The sequence below is a fragment of the Ptychodera flava genome, assembly GCF_041260155.1.
Source record: "Ptychodera flava strain L36383 chromosome 3 unlocalized genomic scaffold, AS_Pfla_20210202 Scaffold_27__1_contigs__length_13241970_pilon, whole genome shotgun sequence".
NCBI classification, from domain to species: Eukaryota; Metazoa; Hemichordata; class Enteropneusta; family Ptychoderidae; genus Ptychodera; species Ptychodera flava.
Genome location: NW_027248281.1, coordinates 5128449 through 5138160, shown reverse-complemented (window position 1 = coordinate 5138160; position 9712 = coordinate 5128449). Strand labels below are relative to the sequence as shown.

Here is a 9712-nt window from a genome sequence, read left to right as displayed (position 1 = left end):
CCTTGTATTTTGACTGATGAAGTCAAATATTTAATTCCAAGTATTCCTCTGCCTCTTTGTCAGGCAGAGGAACCCCTCAAGGACCTGTTGGCATTAATGGAGGTATTTACAATATCATTATTTTGAAACTTGCTGCAACTTTTTTTTCAACCAAATTTCTGAATTTGCATTGACAATTTTTAAGGGCTAGTATCTTTAACACCCCCCCCCCCCCATTTTCATTTAGTATGTCAGTAAAACTTTTCTTCTCTCCTCCAAACATATTTCAATATTCACTTCTTAGAGTATTACACTGATCGTCTAAGAATGTTAAATGCTAATTGCTTTACTTCTAGTATGGACCAGAATCTACTTCTCAATGACATTAATGCATTCTACATATGTGAAGGCTGAGTTCCCAAGCTTAATACTGTACATTTCAACTGCTTTATGGTGTATACCAAGAAACTAAAGTTTGCATTCAGGACAATATTTTGAAAAAAATAATCAACAATTTCAACTACTGTTCCTTTAAAATCTACTCAGTGCTTGAATATACATATTTTATAAATTCAAGTGAGGTTTCAATTTAAGAAAAATACTTTTGACATTGTTTGGTTATGTTTCCCATGTGGTTATCGCATCACAAGCATCAAAGACTATAATGACGTTTTTGTAGTCACACTTAACTTTACTTGGCTGCGCTCACAAAAATCAGTTAGGGGGGTTGAAAATTTTTGGGTTATCAGAAAGAGGGACTTGGAAAGTAACTTTTGAAGTCCCCCTTTCTGATACCCCAAAATTTTTGTTTGTTTTGCCTAAAAGGGGTATCTGAAAAATGTTTTGTTCCATTTTTATGATTACAAGGTTAAAGTTTGATGGGTAATTCTATGACAATTTAATAACATTTAAATGTCATCCAATTGTTCTTATAATACTAATACTCAGACAAGATACAGAAGCATTTTGTTGCATTTCATTACTTTTGACATCCGAAAAAAAAAAATAGCGTCAATGACACTGTAGCTCCCATCCTGGACTATTTAGTGTTTGTTCTCTGGTCAGATATTTGAACATGTGTGAAAGGGATAAAGTGCATGAAGTGAAAATACTTAAATGTAATGTACTGGAGACAGTGAAATATGTTTAATGTATTTATTCAGAATATAAAATGGAAAAAATACAGAATTAGATATATCGTATACTGTGATACAACCATTAACTAAACAAGTCATTGACAATGACAGTCCCCACTTGTAATAGGAGTATTAGTCTTGATGGGGCAGGGAAATGTGGTCATTAAGAAGTATCACTGGAGTGTATATGTTGAGATCTATGGGCAAATAGGTCTATGTCGTTGTTCCCGATTTGAAACACATGAGGCATGTCTAAGTTATGGTTCTAAATCGGGAAAAAAGATCAGACCTCTAGCAGTATTGGCCAGCCAAGAAATACATATGCGCATAATAAATGAGGTACAAGATGTGACATCTTAAGGTCTAATATCTATCAAAATTGGAGGGTATAGAACTTGTGGTTACTGAGATATGCATATATATGTATAATCAAGGTCAAAGGTCATTGAGGTCATGACATTTTGAAAAAAAAATTATATTGCTAATTAATCCCTATATGCCAAAAAATCAGACCTCTAGCTCTATTCACTTGCCCAGAATTAGATGTGTGCAAAATTAATGAGGTAAAGCATGTGTTGTCATAAGGTCTCCCATCCTACTAAATACAAAGGACATAGCACTTGTAGTTACTTATTTATTGACATAAACATATTTTTTAGGTAAAAGGTCATCAAGGTCACATGACATTTGGTCAAAAAATTTCTCTCCTATAGTTATCCCTATATACCAAAAATCAGACATCCAGCTCTATTGGCTTGCTCAGAATGAGATATGTGCATAATTAATGAGCTACAATATGTGGCATCATAAGGTGTCCAATCATACCAGATATGAAGGGTGTAGCATTTGTGGTTACTGAGTTATGGACAAATATGTATATTTGAGGTCAAAGGTCACCGAGGTCACATTACATTTGTCAAAAAAAATTCTCTCCTATAGTTGTATCCCTATATATCAAAAATCAGACCTCTGGCTCTATTGGCTTGCTCAAAATTAGATATGCACATAATTAATGAGGTACAATATGTGGCATCATAAGGTGTCCCATCATACTATACATGAAGGGTGTAGCACTTGTGGTTACTGAGTTATGGACAAATATGTATATTTGAGGTCAAAGGTCACCGAAGTCATGTCACATTTTGTCAAAAAAATTGTATTGCTAGGTTATCCCTATATACCAAATATAGTTATCAAAACAAAATGAAACATGGGCCTAAATACAGACAGACTGACATTCACAGACTGGCACAGAGTGATGACATTGACCCCAAGTGTGCCTTGGCCCATGGAGAGTGATAAAGATATAACAAAAAGCTGAATGTAATGATAAAATAGTTAAGTATAGGCCTACAGACACTGAGGGTGAATATGTTACAGCAATTTGATTAGTTTCTTTTCGTTTTCTACTTCTGTGATAATTTTTAAGACAATCAAACTGCAAGGCAGTTTTAATATTTAATTGACACAATTTAATTTAATATTTAATATTTAATTATTTTATATAATTTAATTGACATACATGTTATCTTTTACAAGCACACAGCAAACTGTTCTTGATTTTTCATTTACAATATTTGACATAGACTGAAATACATAACATGCAACCAATATTTACATTTTGCCCATGCACCAGATACATGGAGAGATTTCAACATGCAATCATTAACTCAGAAACCCTATAGGGAAAAGTAAACATTGTTTTCTTCCAGAACAGCTGGTATATCCACATCTGGAGCAACTTACAAACTTAACCAATTACACAAGGATGATGACACAAGAGATGAAGTTAAACTGTGGTGAACTTGACTATTCCTTTCAAATCCTTACCTAACTTGATTGACATCTTAAACTAAAATACACTGCATGTTTAATGGCACACAAAAATACATCAGGGTGTACCATTTGATAAAAGGGGGTTGTCTGGAAGATTGATGAGGAACATCTTTTTATCCGATACACTGTACATTCTTTTTTTCCACTATCCCACCTTTTCTTTTTGACAAACCTTCTGTGGCTGATTTTTTTATTGACATTTGTTTGGTTTTTTTCAAAATCTGCCAGGACCCCCCCCCCCCCCCCCCCCCCTCCATCACTCTTTAACATTGAAAAAAACTTTGAATACATTTGTTGAAACCAAACCTGCTGAAATCACCTCAGCTATGTTTTCTCATTATTTTTTACCGCATTTCAACACCAAATACAGTTTACCATTTCACATGCTTACTGAATCACAACATTATCTTAAACATAGGGCCAATGTCCCTGAAGCTACTATAGACATGGATACAAAATTAAGTATTTCCTGACTGTATGAAATCATCTCACTAAGGTCATCCTAGGGACCTGTTAACCAAATATTAAAGCTGTCTGACCAGCGGTTTTGAAAAAACAAGCGACCCAATAGTCGACAGAGCTCTGCTGTGTTATGTAGAGAGCAACTTTTTGTGACATATGTATTGATGAAGATGGTTGAGATATTTCATAGCTCATTTCAGGATGGCCTGACCTAAAAGGGCAACATTAGCTGCAAAAATACAAAATTGATGATTTCATCATAATTATGTATAAAAATGTATACAAAATATCAAAGCTATCACATGAGTAACTTTTGAGAAACAAATATTTTGACCAAAAATGGCAAAAATTGACCCAAAAATACAAAAATTGAAGATTTCATCAAATTTCACTATATCACACTAGGAGAACCCCAGGAACCTGTATACCAAATATCAAAGGCATCAGACAAGTAGTTTTTGAGAAACACATTTTTTGACCAAAAATGTCAAAAATTGCACCAAAAATACAAAATTGCAGATTTCATCATATATTCTACATATCATATTTAGTTTATCTGTAGGAACCTGTATACCAAATATCAAAACTGTCAGACGAGCGGTTTTGATGAAATAAATTTTTGACCAAAAATGTCAAAAAAATTCCTTAAAAATACAGATTTGCATATTTCATCACAATTTGAACAAATCCAAATTGGGTTATCCCTAGGGACCTGTATACCAAATATCAAAGCTGTCAGACGAGCGGTTTTGATGAAATAAATTTTTGACCAAAAATGACAAAAAAATTCCTTAAAAATACAGATTTGCATATTTCATCACAATTTGAACAAATCCAATTTGGGTTATCCCTAGGGACCTGTATACCAAATATCAAAGCTGTCTGACCAGCGGTTCATGAAGAAGAAGATTTTTTACCAAAAACGCCTTTTTTGGCACTAATTTGTATATTTTCAACAATATCAAAAAATCAAAAAAAGCACAATTATTTCAGGTCAGCCCAAAGTACTTACATGCTAATTTTTCATGTAATCTGCTCAGTGGTTATTGAGATTTTCAATTTTGACTGTTTTTACATTTTTTCACTTAATTTGCATATTTTTGGCAATGACAACTTCATTTAAACAAAATCTCATCTACAGCCCATCATCCATGTACACACCAAATATCAAGATGAAATGTGCAGCGGTTTTGGAGTTTTTGATGTTGACGGACAGACATACAGACATACAGACATACAGACATACAGACATACATACATACAGACATTTCCCTAGCCTATAAGAATAGCTTCCATTGCCATATATACATATGGCTATGGGAGCTAAAAATTCTCCAGCCACCCCAGTAAAAGTCAGGTTTTGGGGTTCGATGATCTGTAAGCTGTGTTTATCCATTGAACTTCACGCCTGATGCACGTGCCTATATTGATTATGAGGGTACGTACCGTTAATTTATGACTATGCGCAGGGATGTTAACTTATATTGGCCATTGTTCTGAAAAGTGCACCGCATTAGAAAGGGATAATCACTATGGTGATATCACCATAATTCTAATTAAAATCAGAGCACTGTGTTGTTTTTATTAGTATAAATTTGTAACTACTTTCCTCTTTTACCCTCAACAGGGCATGTTTATGCATAACTTTATGTCTGCAGTTGGCATTCTTGCAGGAGGACTGATGTCGCTATTATTTGCGCATTGTTGAAGCTTTTGGGAGTTGTCCTGTAATTTTTGCATTTTCTAAAGATGTCGACACGGGAAAGACAACAAGTTTGAAGGTACTGTGTAATCTTTTCAGGGTTGCAGACAGCTTTCATGCCAGTATCACGGAGGCAGTCCTGAAGCGAATACTCAGCCAGAGTACACTTCCATGTGTTGTTGACGATGTTGATTCTGTCCGTGGAATTGAGAAATTGGCCGTGCGATACTTCAATGGAGGAGCTCAAACTGATTCTAATGGTACATACAGTCCTGTTACCACCTTTCTTTGCTCAGCAAACTTTGTGCTCGGAGAAAATGCCAGGTAAGTATTTAATTAGAATCAGTATATTATACCACATATGGCTTCATAAAGATATAAAATAATATTTCTGGAACAATAAGTTAATGCTACATACATCATGTGTTGGAAGAATTTTTATTGATTCATCATCATTAATTTTTTGCATATGAGGTGTTTTGAAAAATCTAGTCATTGAGAAAAAATCACTTACACAATGCATGGTACACACTAAACTGTGTGATGACCTTGATTTTACTAGCCAATGTTTAACTGTTTAGTTATAAATTCACAAATTGACTTTCCGTTTTTAGCTACTATAGACTATAGTCTATAGAAGCTATTGGGATGGGTATCCGTCCGGCGTCCGTCTGTATGTATGTATGTATGTATGTATGTATGTCCGTTTGTGAGGCGTCCGTCCACTCAAATATCTTGAGAACCGCAGTACTTACTGATTTGATATTTGTTGTGTAGATGAAAAATATGATTTTGAGAAACTATTTTTTTTAATTTTTTGATATTGTTGAAAATAGGCAAATTAATGCCAAAAAAGGTGTTTTTGGTAAAAAATCTTCTTCTTCATAACCGCTGGTCAGACAGCTTTGTTATTTGGTATACACGTCCATAGGGGTAACCCAACTGAGATTGTTCAAATTGTGATGAAATATGCAAATGTGTATTTTTAAGGATTTTTTTGTCATTTTTGGTCAAAATTTGACTTACTTTGTATGTAATTCTTGTACTGTATAAACCCTATCAATTCACCCAGAAAAAAATAATTAATATTATTTTAAATAATTGAATTAATTAGGAAATCATCAAAGCCAAAATAATTTTAGTGTAGAATTATCAGAAAGTTCAACTTTTTTGACAGTTCATAGTAAATGCTTACCATCTTGGAGGATTAAAACATGTAAAGGCAACTTTCCTGAATCCCAACTTTGACATATTCTAACCGTCATTTATTGTGCCCTGTATGTTATCTAAAAGAAATTGCTCAAAATAGTCATAGAGATAGAGATAGAGATAGAGAAAGTTCTAATTATCATTTATGGTTGACTTGGTAAGGATAAAATAAAATTACTTTTTGAGGAAAAAAACAGAGTGGTCAATTAAAAGAGTGGTCAAAGTGATAGGGTTTTTATGGTAAAGCTGGGCTGTATAAAGATTCCTCATGTGCTATTTATAGCAATATGCAATCTGTGTAACAGTGCAATGAAAGTGTAACATGATTCCTTATAATGCTTTTGATGACCTTGAACTTCTTAAGTTTCAAACCTTTGTCTCTTCAGTGTGCTTTCTCTGAGTATGTACAGTCTCAACTTATTAAACAGAACTCACAATGTTAATCAAAGATATCACCTTCTTCATCAATACATGTGTCACAAAAGGTTATTCTCTACATAACTCAACAGAGCTCTGTCAACTGTTGAGTTGCTTGTTCTTTCAAAACCGCTGGTCAGACAGCTTTTATATTTAGTTTACTTGTCCGTAGGATGACCTTAGTGATATAATTTCATACAGTCAGGAAATACTTATTTTGTATCCATGTCTATAGTAGCTTCAGGGACTTTGGCCCTATGTTTTTCTTTGGTACTCAATTTTAACAGGCTAGCAACACGTTGCCTTCTTGTGCCGTTCACACTGCCTAGTATCACACCCACAACTACAGACCAATACAAATACTTTGAAAGCTATATCCAAGTCGCGATCCAAGCAAGCTCAGGGATTGGCCAGCTGCTTGCAGTTGGAAGCAAGTTCGTCAGAGAACAGGATATAGTGAAGGATATTTACAAAAAGGAGGTTGAGAATGTGTTGCGCGGAAAACACCCTCGTCTGCAGAGTGGCTATGCAGCACTGCTGTACATGATGCACGAGGTAAGAACAATTAAACTTTGTTATAACTCCAGCCTATCACATCCACATACAGATACATGTACTGGAAGCTTTCTTTTACATCTATTTTATATTCTGTACAAGAGTAGTTACCCTGCACATTCATGCCTATTTTAAGGATTATACTACCCCGGGCTAAGAATACTGAACTTATTCTCGCTTTGTATGATATAGGAATTCCATGTTTATGACAGGTATAATGAACAGGCGCTCCTTAGCTGGTTAGTTTGCTAAGTAGATCGATTTTCAGCTCGATTTATCGATCCCGCAGTCGATATGCCCGCCACTGCACCTAAATACTCACAAGGTGTGCAACACAATCACTCAAAAAACACACCACCCAATTTGACTACTGGCCGTGCGCTCACACAAAACATTCAGAACTACACTCCCATATACCTAGTTGGATCACAAGTTTAACCATCTCCTCGAAAATCACGCCAAAGAGCGTGTACTCGCGTCGTCTTGAAGAAATCGGCCGTGTTTTGAGACCAAGCGGGGTGAAATGCAGCCTGCAGAACGATTCTACCATATGATGTAATTTTTTCCACTGCTGATTGCTAATCAACGGCCAAAACAAAGGTCACTGCAAGACGTCACTTGTGAAGTACAGTTGAACCAGGGGTGGTGGGCCTGACAGAAATCTTGCCAACTTTTTATTGGGGTCAAAATTTTGTCTACCATGAACACAATTAACAAAAATGTGTAGCCAAAGTATATAATTGAATTAGCTGACCTGTTCATTTTCATTGTCCTTTATATTTTGCATACCAGACTGACATGAACATTGTGAATTCCAATAGGTGTGTATTTTGTATTATCCAGGAGATGATACAGTTGTTTTCTGTTAGATTCTGCTCCTTGGTGGACGTCACAAAACTGTAGAAGAAATGGGCCGATATTTCAAAGACCTTATGGTACCAATCATTGATGACCTTGTCACTTTACAAGAAGACAAGTCATCTGTACACTTTCTTATGCGATGTCGGAAAACTTATTCAAGTTACCTCCCACGAAGAAGTAAGTATATGATACAGTCTATGATATGCTTATGATAGGTTTCAATACCATTGATGTATCCAATAATTTTTATCAATGTTTTATTTTTACAATATCATTTCTGATATATATTTATGATGCAGCATAGGACTACGGTATATTTCCATGCTGTCATCCATTATGTTGTTTATTATTGTGATCATCAACAGAGCTGCTCACCATGCCATGGCAACATTAGCTTTCTTTTATTTTTTGAAAATTAAGTTGAAGTTAAACAACATGATCAACATGCAACACTTTGTATGTTTAACTAGAACAATTCATAATCACATATGATGTCATGGAATAACATTTTTCCAATTGCTACTATAGGTATGTGTAATACTGATCCATTACTGTGTTAATCTGCTTTTAGGTGAAAACGTTCATCAATGCAAGCACCTTACATGGTGGCAACCCTGCATTTGCTGTTCATTATGCTTCTATTGTTGAAAGACTGGCGAACTGTAATAGTGCTTACAGGGACAAGCTCTATGTCAAGAATTTATTCTGCAGAGTAAAACTTCAGCTTGCACAGTTTTCAGGTTCAGAAGATGTTGTTGGTTCAAGACGTTTCCAGAAAGATGGTAAGTGATGGACCATTAGACCTTGGGAGGGGGTGTGGTCACAATGACATTGTGAAAAAAATTTTTTTACTATTGTAAATTTCTGAAATTTTTTTTTTCCAATTGAGGTTAGCTGTGCAAATTTTTTTTTTCAGAGTAAATTTTCAGATTTATAATTTTTTTTTAGTTCGTCGCTGTCTGAAGATAAAGAGGGCAAAAATGTGGTGCCAAGCACCACAAACGGCCACGCAAGCGGTCACGGGGAGAGGGGAGGTCAAGAGAGGGATGTCCCCTGCTGCTGTTGGAGCTTTTGAAAAATAGAGATAAAAATGGTGTTATTTGGTGGCACTTGGGGAGTATTTTTGCGGGGGGAGGTCAGGAGGGGGTGTCCCCCCTCCTGCCGTTGGAGCTTTTGAAAAATAGAGATTAAAATGGTGTTATTTGGTGGCACTTGGGGAGTATTTTTTTTTGGGGGGGGGGAGGTCAGGAGGGGGTGTCCCCCCTCCTGACCTCCCCCCGCAAAAATACTCCCCAAGTGCCACCAAATAACACCATTTTAATCTCTATTTTTCAAAAGCTCCAACAGCAGCAGGGGACATCCCTCTCCTGACCTCCCCCCCCCCCCCCGTGACCGCTTGCGTGGCCGCTTGTGGTGCTTGGCACCACATTTTTACCCTCTTTATCTTCAGACAGCGACGAACTAAAAAAAATTATAAATCTGAAAATTTACTCTGAAAAAAAAATTTGCACAGCTAATCTCAATTGGAAAAAAAAATTTCAGAAATTTACAATAG

At 35.7% G+C, this 9712-nt stretch overlaps 1 protein-coding gene across 1 annotated transcript; it reads left to right on the top strand.

Moving 5' to 3' along the window:
* Positions 1-4729: 4729 nt before the first annotated feature.
* Positions 4730-8935, top strand: LOC139126202 (uncharacterized). The gene is made up of 5 exons (XM_070692249.1): positions 4730-4790; positions 5163-5439; positions 7029-7296; positions 8166-8334; positions 8729-8935. Exons 1-5 carry the CDS (start codon positions 4730-4732, stop codon positions 8803-8805), a joined length of 852 nt encoding a protein of 283 aa, XP_070548350.1. The 3' UTR covers positions 8806-8935.
* Positions 8936-9712: the final 777 nt, after the last annotated feature.